At 45.8% G+C, this 21,377-nt stretch overlaps 1 protein-coding gene across 1 annotated transcript in view; it reads right to left on the minus strand.

The window, feature by feature from the left end:
• Positions 1–21,377, minus strand: part of LOC110087124 (syntaxin-binding protein 4) — a 54,301-nt gene that overhangs the window by 20,462 nt on the left and 12,462 nt on the right. The window contains exons 2-10 of the mRNA XM_072982708.2: positions 16,254–16,327; positions 11,598–11,693; positions 9,269–9,338; positions 8,508–8,582; positions 6,517–6,602; positions 5,397–5,523; positions 3,520–3,661; positions 2,299–2,405; positions 1,471–1,624 (exon numbers count right to left, since the gene is read on the minus strand). Of these exons, the coding sequence (XP_072838809.2) occupies positions 1,471–1,624; positions 2,299–2,405; positions 3,520–3,661; positions 5,397–5,523; positions 6,517–6,602; positions 8,508–8,582; positions 9,269–9,338; positions 11,598–11,693; positions 16,254–16,327 (931 nt within the window). The remainder of the gene's footprint in view (positions 1–1,470; positions 1,625–2,298; positions 2,406–3,519; positions 3,662–5,396; positions 5,524–6,516; positions 6,603–8,507; positions 8,583–9,268; positions 9,339–11,597; positions 11,694–16,253; positions 16,328–21,377) is intronic.

Consider the following 21,377-nt stretch of genomic DNA (forward strand, 5'->3'; position numbering starts at 1 on the left):
CGCTTTTCTTCAAGTGGACAGTCTACGGATGGAGTTACGTATTGGGGAAAACACAATTTGCTCCACTGTGTATTCAGTTTATCCAATTTGGTTCCCCCAGGCGAATTGCTGTAGCCGTCTGGATGATGTTTCATGGAGGTCTGCTAACGCAGAGGTCGAAAGCTTGGATTGCTTGGAGCACCCGTGCAAACCGAGCTGACTTAAGGTGCTAACAAGGCGCTAATTGGCCATTCTCACCTTTCTCTTCCTGCTTGCTTACTTCTCCTTAGTAATTCCACCCTAGCAAAAGGAGGCTCCAGCACAGAGTTGAAAACTCCCCCCGCCTCCCGCCCCCCCCACCAAAAAACACTATGTGGAGCCCAGGGGCATGTGGGTGAAGGGGAACCGACACCATCACCAGCACCCCTTGGCCTCAGATCAGGAAGTCACACTGGCAGAAAGGGACAAAGACAATGACAACCCAATCACAACAAGTTTAAGCCCCACTCTTTGCTGGCTCAACAAAAAAAGATCATTCCCTCCTCAAAAAAGGATGATTCCACTATAGGTGATATATTGAACACCCCCCTCAAAAAAAACTGTGTGCAGTCTTTTAAAAATACATGCATACTTAACTTTCTTGTGCCCAAAATAAGTGCAATGAATTAGGATGGAAGCAGAAGAACAGGCCAAATCCCACCCCATCCCCAGTCTTGGGGGTCTTCAGAAGCAGGAATGGGGGATTAGGCTGGTTTTAAAGAAATCAGTTGCCCTCGTGATAGCCTCAGAGGCGCGAGGATGCCCCGGGGACCACATGATTCTCACTCTTGATTTACAAGGCAGTGGAGGAACCCCCGTGGTCTGTTTCCCTCTTTCGTTCACAATTATTTTGCATTTGCAACTTCCAGCCTGTCCTGAAATCTCGACCAGAAGGTTCTGTCACGGGCCACCCCCATTGGGCACCCGGGGGGGGGGGGGGATAAAGCACACACTCCACCCTCTTTTCCTAACACTAAAAACAGCACAGGAAGAAATGAATGGAATCTTCCTTGGCTATTATTTCCTAACCCCAAAAATCGTGTGCGTTTTAAAGCAGAGGGGTCGCTCTTCCCAACAGTAGGGCTGGTCCAGCTGTGGGTTGGCTTACCCATGATACCAACAGGCCTAGTGATCTGGTCTTTCTGCGATCCTTCCCATGATCTGGAGGGTGTCCCAGACCCAGGACAATCCCCAGACCACAGACCGGGAGAGGCAGGCTATTAATAACAACCCGGCTATTTACAAAGGAACAAGAGCTATGACAGAAGCACCAGACTTGATTGAGGAAAGGAAAAGAGCAAGCAGGCTCAGACATGCCAACGCGGCGCCTTCCCCGAGACCACTAATCCTGGAGGATTATGGGCATGATCATTAAGGTGATCATCCAGTTGGCGAAAGGGAAGCTCCTTCTGGTGGGATCTCGTAGGGTCGTCAGGGCTGGCTCGGCCTTACCTCGGGGGACCTCACGTGGACTTTTAACCGGTAAGAGCTCAGGCCGTTCCCGACGGATTTGGGAGGCGAGGCGTGGATATTGTTGGGAGCCGAGGGTCCAGGGTTCAACCGTCCCCTTCCAGCAATGAAGGCCACTTCAGTGGTTCCTTCGTGTCTTTGGGGGAAAAAAAAAAGGAGAACATGAACTTGATGAGTCAGGAGGGGAAAACATATGGTAGAAATGGAGGGCAACAAAATGGAGTCCTATTTAGGGTGGCAGCATAATGCTGGATGGGGATGATGGTGGTTGTAGTTTGACACAGCTAGCGGGCAAGAGGTTGGGGAAGGCTGGCTTATTGCTATTTTAAAAGGTCCTCGAGTTCAGCAGTTCGTCTCTCCCCTGCTACCATTTTCTGGTGTCTTTGAAAGGAGATAAGCAGCTTTTTGCTTTTGTTCCCAGCTAACCGTGGTTAGTGGTTATATCTGAACCTAGACAAGCCACGGTTAGTTGTATCTCTAGTTTAAGGCATTGGTGCAGGCTCTGGGGGTGAATTCTGGGTCGTGGGTCCCAATCTGAGCTTCTGAGCTACTCCAGCTCCGACCAAAGCGAGTAATTTATAGCTAGATCATCCCTGAGAGGGCCCCCCCCCAAAATCTGTTTACCAAACCCCAACAAGGAAGGACCACCGATCTGTGAGTCAAGGGTCACCAGGAAGTTCTTCCTGAGCCTGGAATGAGGATGAGGATAAATTTGGCTGTCCCCAACCTTATTTGAGAGGATCTGCTGGTTTCCTTCTCATGCCACTTAGCTATCAGGGATGGGGAGGGGGGCTGGGAAGTCTTCCTTACCTGAATTTTGTCTTTGCCAGTATCCTTTTGGCCTCTTCATGTGTGGTACCCACCAACGAGTCTTTGTTGATTGCAATGAGCTGGTCCCCTACTCTCAGACGCCCATCCTGAGAGAGTGGCGAGGAAGAATATAGGTGGGACACCAAGATCATTGGTGAAGAAAAAACAAGAGAAAGATTGTTAGGAACCAGAACGCAGAATCCTGATCTTTGGCAGATGAAGCTTCAGAATTAATAATGCTGGGAGACTTGTGTGCTAGGGTAACCTCATGGGGTTCACATTGACTTGGGATCCCATTGTCCGGGAATCACCCTGGAGGTTGGCAACTTGCATGCAGAAGAGGCTGCATTTCTCCCTTCAGGCTGAGGACTCAGAACAAGAAGATGTTGCTCTGTCTCAACCCCTCTGCTCAATCTCAGCCTGATATAAGCTGTGCCATTCTGAGAGCACCAAGCAGTGCTGGGGCCCATGATTTGGACCAGCACAGTGATGAAGGAGGGTCATCGATCAAAGAAGGTGGGCTCTTTTAAAAGACTCTGTTTGTGTGAAGCCAAAAGGACCCCAAGGAAGCCAACCTCCCATGGAAGACACAATCTGGAATCTAGTCTTTGTTGGAGTGATGGATGGACACCTCTTCCAAGAACCACCACCAACAAGAGCTATCCATGGTGCTGAATGTCCTGTACTAGTAGCTCAGGAATCCTCACCCAACCTCCCATGGAAGACACGATCTGGAATCTAGTCTTTGTTGGAGTGATGAATGGACACCTCTTCCAAGCACCACCACCAACAAGAGCTATCCATGGTGCTGAATCTCCTGTACTAGTAGCTCAGGAATCCTCGCCCACCTAGATGGCTGGACTTGGGAAACAAGAACTATGAAACATGCAGCTGCTTCAGCTTAGTGATATTGTGAAAATGTGTCTCATGCCTCTGAAAGAATGGACTGTGAGCAGATCCATTTCTTCCAAAGGGTGCTCCATTTCCTCTGTCCGTTGCTGCCCTTTATTATAATAATAGCCCCTTGCAAGGCTCCTGAGGATGTGATTTTTTTTTTTTTTTGGCTATCACTCCCTGAATTGCCCAGTCAGAATGAGGATGGTCTTGCTGTCTGTGGGATTCTGGGAGTTGTAGTCCAGAACCTTCCCCAGCTTTGAATCTCTACACATGTCTTGAGATGTAGGACGATCAGGCTTGACGCCACTCAGACCTTTGGCTCACCCTATAGCAGTCGCCTTCTGGATGGAGCTCCTGGACATAAACCATGGGTCCGTCAGGCCTGTTGGCTCCTCCACCGATGGTCAACCCCAACCCAGAGGATTTTGCTACCGTGATGCTCTGGATCCCTGATTCAATAGGGCAGCTGCAAGGAAAGAGGGTGGCAGGTTAGCAGGAGACACTAGAGGAGTGCGGCTGCACTGGAGAAAAGAGCATCGATCCTTGGATCTAGAAGGTTGACTACATATCCCATTATCTCTTATCATTGTCAATGTTGGGAGTTGTACTTCAACAACATTGGCGTGAGAATTTGGAATTGTTCCCTTTTTAATATATAGACTACACTTTGAATCCCAATGGCCATGTTGGCAAGAGAGTTTGAGAAACAGAAGCATTCTCAAGTAACTTTTGTGGGCTTTGATCTGGAGGGCCCTGCATTCCTCCTCTTATGTGTGAGACCACCACCCTCTGCTGTGTTTACCAGCACCTGGGATTTGCAAGCACTGAAGACAGAGGGTGCCAGAATGATCAAAGGGAAATAAAAAAGCCACTGCAAAAATAAAATATATTTTTCTACTTCTTGTCTTACTGTTAAGTGTACCTTATGCCTTACTGAGGGTGAAGGGATCAGGAGACTCAATCAAATCCATCCCTGCTATATCAGAGAGATGGGATCTGTCACATAGCCTGTCAACTCCTACCAGAGGCCACAGTAGATCAGTTGAAATATATTAAAAAAAAACAAGAGCTCTTCCATGTGACTATCAATGAAAATATCACTTGTTTCAGTGCTCAGTAAAGGTAAAGGTTCCCCTTGACATTGAGTCCAGGTGTGTCTGACTCTCGAGTGCGGTGCTCATCCCCGTTTCCAAGCCTTCAAGCCTGCATTTGTCAGAAGACAGTTTCCGTGGTCACGTGGCCAGCACGACTAGACACGGAACGCCATGACCTTCCCACTGAAGTGGTACCTATTTATCTACTTGTATTTGCATGCTTTTAAACTGCTAGGTTGGCAGGAGCTGGGACAAGCTATGGGAGCTCCCTCCGTTGCGTGGATTCAATCTTACGACGGCTGGTCTTCTGACCTTGCAGCACAGAGGCTTCTGCGGTTTAACCCGCAGCGTCACCACGTCCATTTCAGTGCTCACGTATGTGTAAGAAACAGGAGCCTGGTGGTTAAATTTACACCACGGGAAGAAAACTGGGCTCAACCTGCTTTCAACAAGATGCGACCTGTCTTATATACATGAGATGTAAAGTATGCTATGTAATTAGGTATATCCATCTAAGGGCACATATATGCCTTAAAAACATCAGCAACAAATTGAGGTGTATTTCTGTACACCTTGAGGTTGGAAACATCCAGTCCACAAGGGCCATCCCGCTCTGTTCTCTGGGAGCATCCATGGAGCTCCAGACCTCCCAAAACGTACATATTTTGATTCTCAACACACACACCCTGTTGTCCTTTATCAGGTGTGGAGACTCTTCTGGGCAAAAAAAGTTTGGGGAGGGACTATTCCACTCCCCCAAAAAATCTTTTAAAAAAAAAAAGGTCCACGAGCAATCACAAGGAGCCTTTTTCAGTTTTGAAAACACTTTTGTTTAGTTAAACACATTCTTAACGTTAACAGAAACATGTAAACATTAACAAGTGCATTAAAAATCAAGCACAAGTTAGCCTCTATGGTGGGTGGCCCGGTCTCTTTAGTCACACACCCCTGGCTCAGAAAAACAGCCTTTGGTCCCATTGCCCGCCCATCTGATGCCCTTCTGCGCTGCCGTGGCGCAGAATGCTTCGGTAAAAGGATTCGTGGATAGGATGAGTTCTGTATTCCAAGGACTTTGGCCCTCCCTCTCAAGAGCGATACCGTACATACTGTGAGATCGCATGTGGTGAATGTCCAGGATTTCCAATCAACGGTCCTTGGGAATTTGCCGGGCTCAGCAGCAACGGACTCTGGGAACGTGAGGAGGAACCCGAGGAGGTGCTTTCTAGATACCTCCCTGAGGAAACAAGTCAAAGAGAGCACTTAGAGATGGGTAATGTTGCTTCCTCGTCAGCTATAAGACTTTCAGGAGAGACATCTGAGGGACGGAGAGGGTCACAGAGCAAGTCTCCAGCCCTTGGATCCTCTAAAGCAGTGGTCCTCAACCTTGGGTCTCCAGATGTTCTTGGACTACAACTCCCGGAAGCCTTCACCGCCACCTCTGCTGACCAGGATTTCTGGGATTTGAAGTCCATGAATATCTGGAGGCCAAAGTTGGGGACCACTGCTCTAAAGATACCAAGATTGGCAGCACCAGTGCTTGGTTTCACCGCTCAATCCTTCTCGCATTTCTAGACCCTGACTCCCCCAAGAGAGATCCATGACCCTAGATTATCTCTACCAGCGCTCAGAAGTTACTAGTTACAAATAGTTCACTATTCGTAACATGTAACTGTTGTGATATAACTGTTAACTGGGCCGTAATAACTGTTCTTTCATCATCATCAACATCATCAACATCACCTTAGAACTGCAGAACTAGAAGGGGCCCTGTAGATCATCAAGTCCAGCCCCCATCAAGGAGGCATGGTGGGGGAATCGAACACCCAACCTCTTGCTCCACGGCCAGAGACCTCAACCCCTGAGCTATCAAGGCATTTCAGTTTGTTCAAAATGGATAGCTCGTCAGAGGCATTCCATGAGAATCCGAGAATATATGTTAAAGGAAGCTGGGAAATGTTCTATGATTGGGCCCAGAAACAAACATGAGTAGGGAATATAATCGAGATTATGGATTTTAGGATTGTAACAGCCACGGAGTCAAGATTATATTAGAGATCGTATTATTGCAAATACTTCCCTGTGTCCACGTTTTGTATTGTTTTCTTCTACCTACCTTCCCTCCCCCGTATTTGTATCCCTTTGATTGTTGTTTCTGTGTTATATAGTAATCAAATTTAATATTTTTTTAAAAAGGCATTTCAGTTTGTTCCAGATCATAAACACTCACCGCTACCATGGAGAACTGGGGAGCTGCGTGCCGACCCTGTGTTGCTATGAGAGCCGAATTTTTCCAGAAGCTCGGCAAACTCTCTCCTGAAAAAGAAAGAAAACATACATTTAGCACCCCCTGTGCCCTCATCAAAATGAAATAATCCATCATGGGACTTGAAACTGATTTGATATTTTGAAATTGCACAGCAATTTCTCCTGTGTCGTTCCCCCACCCACCTGGGTCCACCCTGTTTTGTTTCTAAACTCAGTTTTTCCGGGACCCTGTTAGAAAAAGGCATCTTAAACCTTCTTGAAATGTTTCCCACCGAATCTGCATGGTCGTCTCATGACAGAGATGGGATGAAAGACCGCCGTTCTCGAGCTTCTGCTCTCCAGATGTGAGACAGGAAGCAGTTTGTTCATTTTGCCTAACGATAGGGCCAGACTTGTTCATCAAATCCACGGCCGAATCCAAACACTGGACCGGTATCATTGTAGACGGCTAAATGAAACTTCCATATCCACAAAGCAGTATGCCTGATAGTGATGATCAGACCCCGGTGTGATATAGAATAACCAGCGTGTCTTCCTTATGTGAGTGCTGTACAGTAGTGCCTCGCTTGATGACGTTAATCCATTCCAGTGAAATCGCTGTAGAGCGAAATCGTCGTCAAGCAAAAGTAAAAAGCTTTTGCTTAATCTTGGAGAGACGTATTGTGCATTCAGTCATTTGCAAGATGATTATGTAAGGGAAATCTCTACAAAGCTTCCCTAGCCCATTGACACCCCGGCCCGAGAATTATTATTATTATTATTATTATTATCCTTATAGGACAACTTGCCCTCTGGATAACCTTTGGCTGATTTAGCCAATCGCCGCCAGCAAGCGTCAGCCGTAGAGACTGCACAAAGCCCTCAAAGCCTTTTTGCAAAACATATGCAAACATTTAAACAAGAGGAATAAGACGGGGAGACTTATGGAAGGAGGCATGGGCAGCCTAGAAAGAGCAAGCCAGAGTTCATGTGGGAGCAAAAACAGAGAAGGCCCTCTTTTGTTTCCCCACCAAAATATGTTTGCATATATTTTATACACCCATATATATATAGGCAAATTCTCTCCCTGCTTATTTAACTTATATGCAGAATACATCATGTGAAAGGGCGGACTGGAGGAATCCTGAGCTGGAATTAAGATTGCCGGAAGAAATATCAACAACCTCCACTATGCAGATGATATCACCCTGATGGCAGAAAGTGAGGAGGAATTAAAGAACCTCGTAATGAGGGTGAAAGAAGAGAGTGCAACAAACGGTCTGTAGCTCAACATCAAAAAAACTAAGATCATGGCTACTGGTCCCATCACCTGCTGGGAAACAGAAGATATGGAGGCAGTGACAGATTTTGCCTTCTTGGGCTTCATGATCACTGCAGATGAGGACAGCAGCCACAAAATTAAAAGACGCCTGCTTCTTGGAAGGAAAGCGATGACAAACCTCAACAGCATCTTAAAAAGCAGAGACATCACCTTGCCGACAAAGGTCCGCATAGTCAAAGCTATGGTTTTTCCAGAAGCGATGTATGGAAGTGAGAGCTGGACCATAAAGAGGGCTGACCGCCGAAGAATGGATGCTTTTGAATTGTGGTGCTGGAGGAGGCTCTTGAGAGTCCCCTGGACTGCAAGGAGAACAAACCTATCCATTTTGAAGGAAATCAACCCTGAGTGCTCGCCGGAAGGACAGATCCTGAAGCTGAGGCTCTAAGACTTTGGCCATCTCTTGAGATGAGAAGATTCCCTGGAAAAGATCCTGATGTTGGGAAAGTGTGAAGGCACACACACACACACACACACACACACACCAGATCTATTCCCAGTGCATGCTGTTCTGGGAAACTGATCTGAAGGGGGCTTCCTCCAACTGAATCCAATGGGACTTGCTTCAGAGGAAAAACACAGCTGATGGCACTCTTAAGTTCCCATGACCTAACAGGAATACAGGAAATCCTTACCGGGCATCGTCATCTCGTGCGATAAGAAGGCGCATGTGGTTGGTAGCAGAGGCTGTTCTGAGGATGTCCACGGCTCTGGGAGGAATCAGAAGACAGAAAAATCTGTGAAGCCTAATGCTTGCGAATTGATCGATGGATTAGATTTGCACCCAGAGAACGGCTCTCAGAGATTTTGAGTTGAGAGAGTGAGCAATGTTGAAATAAAATCAAACAAATACGGCCATCAGAATCCTGTTGGCCTTGGCATGAGTTTAGGGTAACTTGCAGGAGTTAATTGCCACAAATTGACTTGGCACCAACGCACATCACAATTGCGTCGACTGCACAACCTGAATGTTATAGTCCTGCTGCTTCAAAAGTCCCAAGGCTTTGACCCTGTGGACCATGGATCCACTACACCACTGCCTCTCATCTAAAGATATCATGTTTCGGTTATTCCACTATCAAGCCTATCTCTCTATACTTCACCTCCAGATGTTGGGCACATCCACGCCTCTTGATGACGGGACCCACTTGTGTGTGGAAATCCCACTCGCAGCTTGTTATTTTTGACCTCAGCTGAGCTTCCAAATCTTTCTGTGAGGACTTCTTCATTGGGAGACATCACCCCAAAACAAGGACCTGACCCATTTGGCCATAAAGGGAGCCATTCAATTTTACCGGGAAGAAGCTCACCGGCAAACAGGCTTTGTGGAAAGTATGCGTTCGGCAAATCCGAGAAATAACACAAAGTTGAAACAAATTATATCTAGATACTGTACCTTTCACTGGTCACACCCAGCAGGCTGTCTCCGTTCACCTCTAAGATCTGGTCCCCAGGTTGTAAGCGACCTAAACCAACCAACGAGAAAAGTATATCCATTGATCAAGACAAGGATATTGACCTAAGCTTGGCATGTTAACCAAAATGCAAATATTATAGATTATCGTGAATTTGGATAGTATCAGCAAGGGTTCAGGAGACACGGTGTGGAATCTGGCAGTTTCTCCTTCGTTTATGTCGCAAGCCATGCAGTCTAATTATTAAATACATCACATCGTTTTTACCCAGTCATGGATAACAGCAAGAGTGTCTGGGCTCTGGAAGTTCTTCATCTAGGATTCCGCGGTAAATGTCGTAGGCAGAGAGGGGCACAAATCGAATCACAGACCAGGAAAACCAATGAATCAGGCTACTTTGGGGTTCAGTTCATGACCCAGTTTGGGTATCCTGCTTTGCCAAAGCAAAATGAAACGCTGAATTTCCCCCCTCCCCTTCAGTTAAAGGGATGCCTGACCAATCACTGCTCCATCCCCTCTCTACCTGGTCCTGCTGCCACTGCTGCCTTCAACGCCACCACCATCGTCCAAGACAGCTGCCCAGCTTCCCCCACCCCCCCAGGAGCTGAGCCTGCTGCCTCTGCGCATGCGCCCACGACCCAGCTGATCAGGAGGTGGCACAACAGCAACAGAGAGCCCTACCCGACTGGGCATGAACCCAAAACCTCTATAAACCACTTCTGTTTTCCATTTGGTTCGTGGTGGGTCGTGGCAAACAATGAACTGTAAGGAACCCTCACTGTTTTTCAGGTTCATGCCCAGCTCCAGTTGCAGGGCATAACAGTGTGCCAACATCGGCGTGAAACTGCCTGCTCTTCTCTGTCCTTGCAGCGGACTGCGTTCCTGTGAAAACCCTACTTTCATCCGCCATGCAGAAGTGCCCAGCCTGACAAAGTCCTCTATAGGTTGAAAGCTAGCATTTTCTTTTTTAAAAAATATTTTTCATTCATCTTATAAAGGCATCGCCATTAGCCCCCCAGGTAGCTTGGCTCCAAGAGGCACACCATGTCATGGGTCAACCCCCCCAGCCCTTTCAAACTGGGCTCCGCAACCTGAAAGCCAATAAATAAATGAAAACGTTCCTTTGAAAAAAAATAATTGTACCTTTGTGTCAAGATTGTTCATTTTTGGGGGGGGGGGGAGAGAAGGAAGTTGACAGAAATTCGTGCAGACTGACCCAACAATTGCTAGAACAAATTTTGAAACTCACTGCTTCTCAGCTTCCCAGTCTGAATTGTGACCAGTGAACTGTCCATGGTACTGATCATCTGTAATTTAGCTTTGGCCAATACATTCCTAAGCATTCCAGACTGGGATAAGACATTAAGCAGGATGTGTGAACTCGGAATGTCCCTAGACAATACACTTATTGCTATTTGATCTCATGTGAAACTCTCCTGCCTCCCTCCTATGGAATCCTGGGAAATGTAGTTTGGTCAGGTCCTTTGAATTCTCTGCTGTAGTTCAGAGAAACACAGTGAATTCCAAGCTCTCTTCCAAACTATAAATCCCAGGATCTTGCAAGATGTAGCCAGGATGATTAAAGTGGCATCAATACACTAATAGTATAGTTTAGGAAGACTCCTGCTTTTCCACCTCCAACATTCTCACTGGTGTAGATTTGGAAAACGGGCATGGGAATCTGAGCACAATTTTAAAATGCACGACAACGCACTTGTAGTCAAGGGGTGAATGTGTAAAAGAAGTCTGGTGTTGGGGGGGGAAGCAAAGGAAAAAATGCATGGAATAATTCATGCAAAATTTGTGCAAGGAAAAAGAATTTGTGTCGATCATGACAGCATGATTTTGGTGAACTGGAAACAAAACAAAGTGTGTCGGTTATCTGCCATTCCATAGCACTTAAGGAACTCTCTGGGTGGTTTACAATTTAATTATTGTAAATTATGCAGAGTACAGACACACACTGTCCCGCCCCCATGAGCTGGGTCCTCAATTGACCAACTTCAGAAGGATAGAAGGCGGAGTCAATCTTGAGCCAGCTACCTGAGCCCATGAATGAATTCAGATCATGAGCAGAGTCTTCACTGCAGTGTTGTAGTTTAACCACTGTGCCATGAGGCTTCCTCAAGAAAAACCTGAGGAAGTCAAACACGAGAGATTTCCTCAGTCCTAGTTCTAACCAGCACATCATACGGAGCAATGACGAGCAAATATTCCTGAACTGTCTCAACTTAGGAGAAGGATCTGGAGACCCTCCAGACGTCATCCTCACAAGCTGTGGGGCCCGAAACGTAAGCAATAAACAATTACCATCAGCGTAAGCCACACCTCCCGGTAAGATTCTCTTGACGTAAACTCCATATTCTTCTCCGGTTAGCTCTTTAATACCACCGATCACTTTAATACCTGCCAAGAAAAAGAAAAGAAAAGAAAAAGGATTCCATTACAAAAAAGCCACTCTAGCTCAACCTGGACCAGCCATGAAGCTTGAAGATGTCCACAGTGCAGATAAACCCTTGGTTTGCTTTTGATTTGGGTCTTGCTGCACCCAATTCGCTCACTCTTGCAAAAGCAAGAGACGCAGCAACAAATAGCAGGCATATCAATGATGAAGCGTCCCTGTACAACAACGTCCTAGCTGAACGTTCCAGCTTATTGATGTATCTTTCATTCTTGTCTCTTGTCGTCATGATTTGCAACCTGACGATATTCTCCAGCCTTTTAAGCCATTAAGTTCTGGAAGTTGGTTTCTAAGCCTGTCTGGATAAGGAGAGAGAGAGAGCCAAGAAAAAAAAATACAGCCCTAAAAACAAATAGATGGTTTCAAAAAGAAACACATAGCAGAAGGTGGATGCTCACAAGTCAAAGCTCAGCGCTCTAGGTCAAGAGGTTGGCTGGCCCTTTAGCATGATTCAAATGCTGCTTCTTGATCAGCTTGTACGTTCTGTTCCAGTGGTTCTCTGCTTTGGGTAACCCAAGTGTTCTTGGACTACAACTCCCAGAAACCTTCACCACCAGCTGCACTGGACAGGATTTCTGGGAGTTGCAGTCCAAGAACATCTGGGTTACCCAACGTTGGGAGTCACTGGTCTATTCTATGCACAAAGCACATGTTGGATGCTTGCCCAGAGGTTCCGGTGACTTGAACCCTTCTGATATTAGAGCAAGGCTAAATTCTTGTATACAGTATTTCTAATGAGAAATGGGGACCCCTTAAGAAGCTGGCCTTTTTTTCAAAAAAAAAAATTAGAGCAATGTTCTCTTATTCTTTCACCCTGAACTTTCACTAGCAGCTAAAATGATTAAACCGAGGCTGTCATGCTTTGGACATACCATGAAAAGGCAGGACGCCCTGGAAAGCACAACAATGCTTGGAAAAAGTTGAAGGCCATAGGGAAAGAGGAAGATCAAAATAAGATGGATAGACTAAATAAAAGAAACCACAGCGCTAGCTTTGTAAGACCCTGAGGAACGGCTACAGCGTTTGGAGCTCTTTAGTCTAGAGAAAAGGCACCTGGGGGGGGGACCTGATTGAGATGTATGATGCAGGGAATGGAGAAAGTGGATAGAGGGAAGCTCTTTTCCCTCTCACGCAATACCAGAACCAGGGGACATCTACTCAAATTGAGTGTTGGGAGAGCGAGAACAGACCAAAGAAAATATTTCTTGACCCAGTGTGTTGTTAAACTGTGGAACTCCTGGCCACAATGTGGTGACAGCATCTGGCCTTAGACACCTTTCAAAGGGCATGGGACAGATTCCTGGAGGAAAAGTTCATTAGAGGTGACAAGCCATGATGGGGATCTATAATCTCCAGGCTTAGGAGGAAGGTACCTCCAAATGCCAGATGCAGGGGATGAGGGGTATCAGGAGACAGGTCTCTTGTTGTCTCGTGTGCTCCCAGAGGCATCTGAAGGGGCCCCTGGGAGATACAGGAAGCTGGAATAGAGGGGCCCTTATGTTCTTAAATCCACCAATCCTCAGTACTGGGAAAGTCTACTGAGTTTATTGATAATCTCAGAATAAAGTCACAGATGCATAATCTGCAGAAATACAAAGCCCCACTGCATAGCACTTCTTATTTAAAATAGCCCTCCAAGCCATTCTAGGCACTGTGATTAGAGAATGTGGCAAACACTCACTTCTCACTTTTACTACATTTCAGCCCACACAAGCATCTGCACACCGGCCCACCCAAGCGCACACCCAACCAGGTATGATCATCCATAGCCATAATAATGGCGCATCATTAAGTCGATTCCAACCGATACGAATGCTTGCCCAGGTTTTCTAGGTATATAGCGCTCAGATATCATTTACCAGATCCTCCTTTTGGGACCACCGGGCAAACCAGAGAGAAACGGAATAATTCCTGGCTCCTGGCGCTCCACCCCACCGAGCTCTCCAGACAGCCGTGAGGATAAGAGATGGCAAAGGATGGTCATATAGTGCCCTCTCGTGGCAAGACTATTATAAAATCTGGTGGTGCTAAACCTAATTGGCTGTTCTCCATGAACTTTACATGTCTTTGTTTTTTAAAAAAATCCATATTTTGAGAACGATAAAAATGATTGGGTGGGATTCCAACATTTTTCACACTGCTGTAGTTGGGAATTTTGAAAAATGCCTGCCACCATTCATCTGGACAGATCCTGGAGCCACACCTTCAAGAAGAAGCCAAATATGCAAGTACTTGTATTGCTCAGTATCCACCAACTAAGTCTTCACAGGACTTTGATAAAATTAATAGGACTTAATCGCCTATTCAAGAACAATAAATAAAAATTGCAGTGCCCAAGCCTCCCTAAGAAACAAGTCTGACCTTAAAAGAACACTTTACTTTTACCCAGTACTCCTTGACTGGATAGGGTGCCCAGCAGGTCTAAGCTGATGGTGATGCAAATGTATACAAATAAATACATTTTTATATCTATTACATTTAAAGAATGTGGCCCATTTTGCAGTCAGAGTTTGGGCAGAAACAGGTTCTATAGCCCTTTCCTCCTCCTTCTGCATAAAGTGATGGCTTCATATTAATAACGGAAAAAAAGAAGGGTGGGAAAAAAAACCTCCACTCGTGTCAATTGAGAGTCTTTTTTTCATCTTGAGGGAGGTAAATATGTATTTATCCAAGAAACTGTTCTACATGCGAATAACTGTGGAAGGGAAATTCCAGCCGGTCTGACCTCTCTACAATCGCTCCACCCACATCAGGGATACCCAAGTTTTACTTGAAAGTGAAAAAAGAAAGAAAGCATTCTTAAATGTCATGCCTTAAATTTAAAGGGTGCAGGGTGCACTTTAACCCTGAGAACCACCAGGTTATGGAGTCTGTCATTTTAATTTTCTATTGTGCTTCCAGTGTGATATCGTTGCGGGAGATTGTCAGATATTAAAACCCTGGTTTTGCCTCGTGCTAATCAGAGCTTCTTCTTTTTCTCCCCCTGCCAGGCTGTATTGCCAGGAAAGTCCATCAGAACATAAAGAACCCTCACCCCATTGAAACCGGAGCCGGCGACAAACAAATGCTTCAACCCGGTGATAAGAGTTGGTGAAAAACTACGACGACGATCAAATGCAAAACGTTCAGACGTTTTGTGTTCCGCATCCAAAACCATGAATGAATCCGAGGCGAGCGCTGTGAATAATCACCGGTTTTAATAACCTGATCCGATTTTCTATCTGCCATTTTCAGAGATAAACCAGGATTTGCAGAGACGGGGAAATACATTGAAACATTTAAGTAAATGATTTATGAAGGCAACACAGCGAAATTTGATGACTGGGGAAGCATCTCATTCACCCAATTTGTAGCTTATGGGTGTTGTGTTTGCGTATCGTTTTCAATTTGATATCTGTTTGATCCCTTTCTTTAGTTTTTGTAAACCCGATATGCTGTATTCATTCCCTGGTTTGGCTGATTTTTGTGGATGACATGACTGCACACAGAGGAGGGTGGGGAGAGATCTCCTGGTGATTTCACACATCAGATTACCCCAGTTTACAAGTCACAGCCTTTGCACGCTCCGGATCAAATCTCAAGTCTTTGGCTAAGACAACGATCTTTAATTACACTTCGCTTCAACACCCACCCACCCCTTCCTGGTGCCTCTTTTAGCCTATTTTTTTGTGCCGGAAGTAGAGAAGAGCAACAGGTAAAAATGAGCTCAGCTTTGATCTAAGGAGATGAAGACCAGGATAATTGGATCTCAGCTTTCCAGAGGAACACGGTTTAACCAGCACCACTTTCGGTGACTAATTTCTAATTAAATGATCCGTGCAGATCATCAGGATGCTTGGATGTTCAGCCTGAAGCCTGGTAGACACTGAGCAGAAATGATACCTTTAGATCCAGGGCAGACTTTGGAGAAATCCCATTTTTTAAAGAATACAACTCCGAGAAAACCCCACGTACATGGCTAATTTGGGGGGAAGGGGTATTCTGGAAGTGGTAGATTCGAAATCCTGAACAGAAAGGAATTCCACATCGCAGTATTCCATCCTAGCTCCCACTTGTAGCAGTGAAAAGACTTATATGAGGTCTGCAGATGGTGGAGGGTCCCCTCTTAAAGTAAACCCGTGCATTGAAGTGATAGGTCTCCATTCACCATGAAATGATATTTATTGCCTTTACAAAGTCTGACATGTTTCAATGTGTTGGTATGGAATGGCCTCTGGGTCATGACAGGCAAAACCACGCTGGGCTACTGACCTTGCGTGCAAGGCCTGCAACATGTTGATTTTGGGACAACGGCATATTTGATCTCTGCAATTTTGAATATTTGCTGGGGGACTGGGTTTGCCAGGAGTTTGAGGCAGAGGGTTGCTTGAGGGCCGCAACCCACGAACTGAAATCCCACCTCCTTGGGTGGATTGAGTCAAGAACGACCAGGCAAAGCATCCTTAGGAGCTGAAAACCCATCGGTCCCATTTTCGGACACACAGAACAAAGAGCAGTAGACTCACCCAGTCCGTTGGTGCAGTCGTAGAAGTCAACGCAATGCACGGTGCGGTCCATCCCGTATGGTCCCATGAGTGTCCTGAAATGAGACAAGAGGATGAAATGACACATTCAAGGGGAAGGGTCCAAATCAGAGTCTCTCTGTAATGGGGACCTTGGAGCGTCTTGGATCTTCTGAGGCTGCTAGACTGTAGCTGCCAGAATCTCTGAAGTTGGGCCATGCTGGCTCGCAGCTGTGGGATCTGAAGGTCTCCAACATCTGGAGACGCACAATCTGATCTTGAGTACTATCTTTCTGGAGTTGCTTCTGGGTGTTGATTGCCTGCAGGCAGAGAGGGCTTGTGACTTTGCAGGAGGAAGAGCAGAAAAACATTTGTCCCCAGGTCATGACTCATACTGTGCAAAGCCAACCATATTATTTTGCACATTAGGTAGAAAACGCCAGTAGCACCTCTTCCCATCCATGGGGAGAAAAATAACAGGGGTATCAGCCACTAGATAAATAGTCATTGGCTGCCATTTTGAGATGCTCAGAATTTGCTGGCAGAAGTGGCTACCTCACTCTGCCTAATGATAGGATGAGCCCTATGTACAACTCTGATCCATACTGATGATGTTCTTTCAGTAGTATGGATATGCTTCTAAACATGTTGGCGGTTCAATAAGTAACCTTTTTAAAACTACACCTCCAAGAGCCCAAGAACAGCAAGATGCAATTCACTTCTGGAAGAAAAGTGGCATATAAATCTAATCAATCTATCATAGTCCAAGAAAAGTAACTTTTTCAAGGCCCAGTTTCCATGAATCATAGGCTGATACGCTGCAGATGTTGATATCCATCCATCCATCCATCCATCCATCCATCCATCCATCCATCCATCCATCCATCCATCCATCCATCCATCCATCCATCCATCCATCCATCCATCCATCCATCCATCCATCCATCATTATATTGATGTGTCACTTTCTCCTACAACAAACTGTGGGAAAGAAGCACAGCAGTTCCTCGAGATGCCAAATGGAATTCCAAAGCCTGGCAACCCAACGTACCTTATTGACTAGGAGACTAAACTGAGGATCTCTCGTTCTGATATGTTTCCACCAAAAACTAATCTGGCGGTTTTAGGGAAAACATGTTCGCTCAGATTCAAACCCAAATTTTCTTTCACAAAAGAGAAATAATATTGATTTACTCTAAAGACGGGATGTGGTGGTGCTGCGGGTTAAACCGCAGAAGCCTCTGGGCTGCAGGGTCAGAAGACCAGCTGTCGTAAGATCAAATCCACGCAAGGGAGTGAGCCCCCATCGCTTGTCCCAGCTCCTGCCAACCTAGCCGTTCGAAAGCATGTAAAAAATGCAAGTAGATAAATAGGTACCACCTCGGTGGGAAGGTAACAACGTTCCGTGTCTAGTCGCGCTGGCCACGTGACCACAGAAACTGTCTTCAGACAAAACGCTGGCTCTACGGTTTGGAAATGGGGATGAGCACCGTGCCCTAGAGTCGGACACGACTGGACTAAATGTCAAGGGGAACCTTTACCTTTACCTTACTTTAAAGAGGAAAAGAGGAAGACCAAATATGTGAAGGATTGATCTTATAAAAGAAGCCACGACCTTGATTTGAGCAGAGCTGGTGAAGATGGGATATTTTGGACGTCACTCACTTGTAGGGTTGCCATAAGTCAGAGGCAAGTCAACGACACATAATACCAACATGGAAGCATTTATTTACAATAAAAATTACACATCCTAAGTGTGGTCCCCTTCCAGAACATTACCGCCACCTTATTTCCTCACAGGGATTCACCAAACAATCAGAAATTATACAATTTCTGCTACACCAACCCAGATTTTTTTGGCCGAGCAAGCCAAGTCAGGCGTCATTAAGATACCCATTCCACCCAACAATGAGGAATATATGTTCCCATTCTTCTAAAATCAGTGCTTGAACATTTAAAGCAGTAGTTCCCAACCTTTTTTGGAGTCACAACTCCCTTTTGTAATAGCCAGCTAACCTGTGAACCCACCCACCCCACCACGTTTGCATAAAAAGGCATTTTTAATGGGGTGACGTCATCCCATCGCAGAAAACCTTTCTCTCCCAAAGAATCCATTTCTTATATAGTGGTGCCTCACTTTATGATTGCCCCACATTACGATGAATCTGCTTAACGACGATCTTTTTGCGATCACAATTGCGATCGCAAAATGATGGTCTAAATGGGGGAATTTCACTTTGCGACGATCAGTTCCCTGCTTCGGGAACTGATTCTTCACAAAACAACATTTTTAGAACAGCTGATCAGCGGTTTCAAAATGGCTGCCGGGTAATTAAAATGGCTCCCCGCTTTGTTTAGGGACGGATCCCTCGCTATACAGGCAGCGCAAATGGCCACTGTATGGAGGATCTTCGCTGGACGGTGAGTTTTTGTCCCATTGGAATGCATTGAACGGGTTTCAATGCATTTCAATGGGCTTTTTTTTCCACTTTATGATATTTTCGCTTAATGGCGATTTTCCTGGAACGGATTATCATCGTTAAGTGACGCACCACTGTATATACCCATGCACCCTAACTTTAATATCCTGCTCTGAAAGGTCAAGGAAGAATTTATTGAACAAGGTCTACAACACATCTAAGGTGACCTGCGACCCCTCTACCCAAGAAAATACTTTGTGACCCTCTTGGGGGTCGTGACCCCCCCAGGTAGGGAAACACTCGGTTTGAGTGAGCAAGAAGCCAGCTTGCCAAAATTGATCTTGGCTAGGAGATCAAAGTGCTAGTAGGGTTTTTCATGGCAAGAGGTTCGGGCATTATTGACCCAAGGTGTTGCTTTCAACTCGACCTAGGCAGTTGCATTTCCAGTCAAAGCAAAAAGCAACAGCACCCTTTCCTCTTCAAAAGGTACCCCCCAGCCATGATTGAAGAGGATGTCTGCCATTAGAGATCTAGAAAGAGGAAGGCGAAACGCAGGGGGCATCTCATGCCTATGGGTCACAATCCAACTCTTCCAACCCAGCCATGATCTGGGAGGAACCCACACACACACACACTGAGTCTTGCATTCTCAGACGGCTACCTGCTAACGATGATGGCACCTTTATACAGGATCGAGACGGTTGGCATCTTGGGCTCTGGAGGATTCCCGATTTTAGTCCAGCCAGAAGCTGTTCTGCCGAGGCGAGATCCAGTAAACCAGTGGGACAATGGGAAAAGGGGGGGGTCATCTGACCATCCCCGGAGCATGTTAATTCCACTGCAAACATCAACAGTAGATGCTGGTCAGAGGGAAACCATCCCTTGCTTAAGCTTAAAGCTTACGCAAGGGACATGCACGCAGGCTTGCAAAGGGCTTCCCCACAAAACGCCCGGGGGGTTAAACAATTCAATTAGGCTTAAATAAATCCACTAACCTTCCTGCCGTTTTCCACCCTAACCACCACTGCTCACGTGTAATTACCGCGAGGGAGTAATTACTCTGATGTGTCTTCACAACATATGCCCCCCTCTCTCCTAGCAGGCAGCATAAGGACAATATACAAATTTATTTTATTTTTATTTATTATTCGGTTTCTACCCCGCCCCTCTAGACAGAGTCTAAAGGCTGAATGCCTTTATTCTCATCTCACAAGAGGCCTCCAAAACCAGGTCTTTGCTGTAGCAATGCATCACCAAATTTGGTTTCAAAACCCTTGTTTAATGTCACTCTTGCTGGCTGCCCTTGGCTATCCTACCTACCTACTTGTTCCTACCAATGGTAGGCTGGGGGATCGGAGGTGAGCATTCAGTCCTCTCTGAGTTTTAGTCCGAATTTTGCAGGAGCTTCCCTAGGCATGGAACTTTATTCTCCAAAGAGGAGAAGACATTGAGACCTGCTCCAATCCCAAGTCGATGACTCTATTTGTGCATATCTGGATATCTGCTCTTTAAAATCGTTCCAAAAATGGTGAGGTTGATACAGTGGTGCCTTGCTTAACAATGATAATCCATTTCAGGAAAAACGCTGTTAAGTGAAAACATCGTAAAGCAAAATTTAAAAGCCAATTGAAACGCATTGAAAACAGTTCAATGCATTCCAATGGGCTGAAAACTCACCGTCCAGCGAAGATCCTCCATACGGTGGCCATTTTCGGTGCCTGCATAGCGAGGAATCTGTCCCTAAGCACAGCGGGGAGCCATTTTGAGCACCCGGTGGCCATTTTGAAAACCCGACAATCAGCTGTTTTGATCGTCGTAATGCAAAGAATCAGTTCCTGAAGTAGGGAACCGATCTTCGCAAAGCAAAAAAAAAAACACCATTTAGACCATCGTTTTGCGATCGCAATTGCAATCGCAAAAACATCGTCGTGAAGCGGATTTGTTGTAATGCAGGGTAATAGTTAAGTGGGACATGACTGTATATGTCACGTCAGTGGTCCCCAACCTTGGGCCTCCAGATGTTCTTGGACTACAATTCCCAGAAGCCTTCACCACCACCTCTGCTGGCCAGGATTTCTGGGAGATGAAGTCCAAGAACTTCTGGAGGCCCAAGGTTGGGGACCACTGTGTCACGTCGCTTCTGACTCTTTAGGAAGAACTCATGACCTCCAAAAAGTTCTGCTGTCAACAGCCCTGTTTGGCTTTTGCAGTCCTTAGGCTATGGTTTCCCTTATTGAATGAATCCATTGCATGTTCAATGTTCCTTTCTTCCTGCTGCCTTCACCTTTTCCAAGCATTATTGTCTTTAGCAGTGAATTCTGCTTTCTTACTGTGTACCCAGAATATGGTAGCCTCAATTTTTAGTTATTTTTGCTTCTAGGAAGAGTTGAGGCTTGATTTGATCTAGAACCTACTTGTCTTTCTAGCAGTCCAAGGTATCTATTAAGCTTTCCTCCAACACCAGATTTTGAATGAATCATTACCCCACCCACCAGCCTTCTTCAGAGTCCAGTTTTTACATCTGCACATAAACAGTCAAGAATTCTGTAGAATGGCTGGTTTTGGCGTTTGTCCCCAGTGACACACCCTTATTCTTTAAGTATCATTCCTAGGCCCTTCATAGCCGCTCTTCCAATTCCGTCTGATTTCTAATTTCTCTTTGAGTGGCAATTGCAAAATAATATATGTATGTTGTGCACAACAATCT

The sequence above is a fragment of the Pogona vitticeps genome, chromosome 13 (assembly GCF_051106095.1).
Source record: "Pogona vitticeps strain Pit_001003342236 chromosome 13, PviZW2.1, whole genome shotgun sequence".
Taxonomy (NCBI): Eukaryota; Metazoa; Chordata; class Lepidosauria; order Squamata; family Agamidae; genus Pogona; species Pogona vitticeps.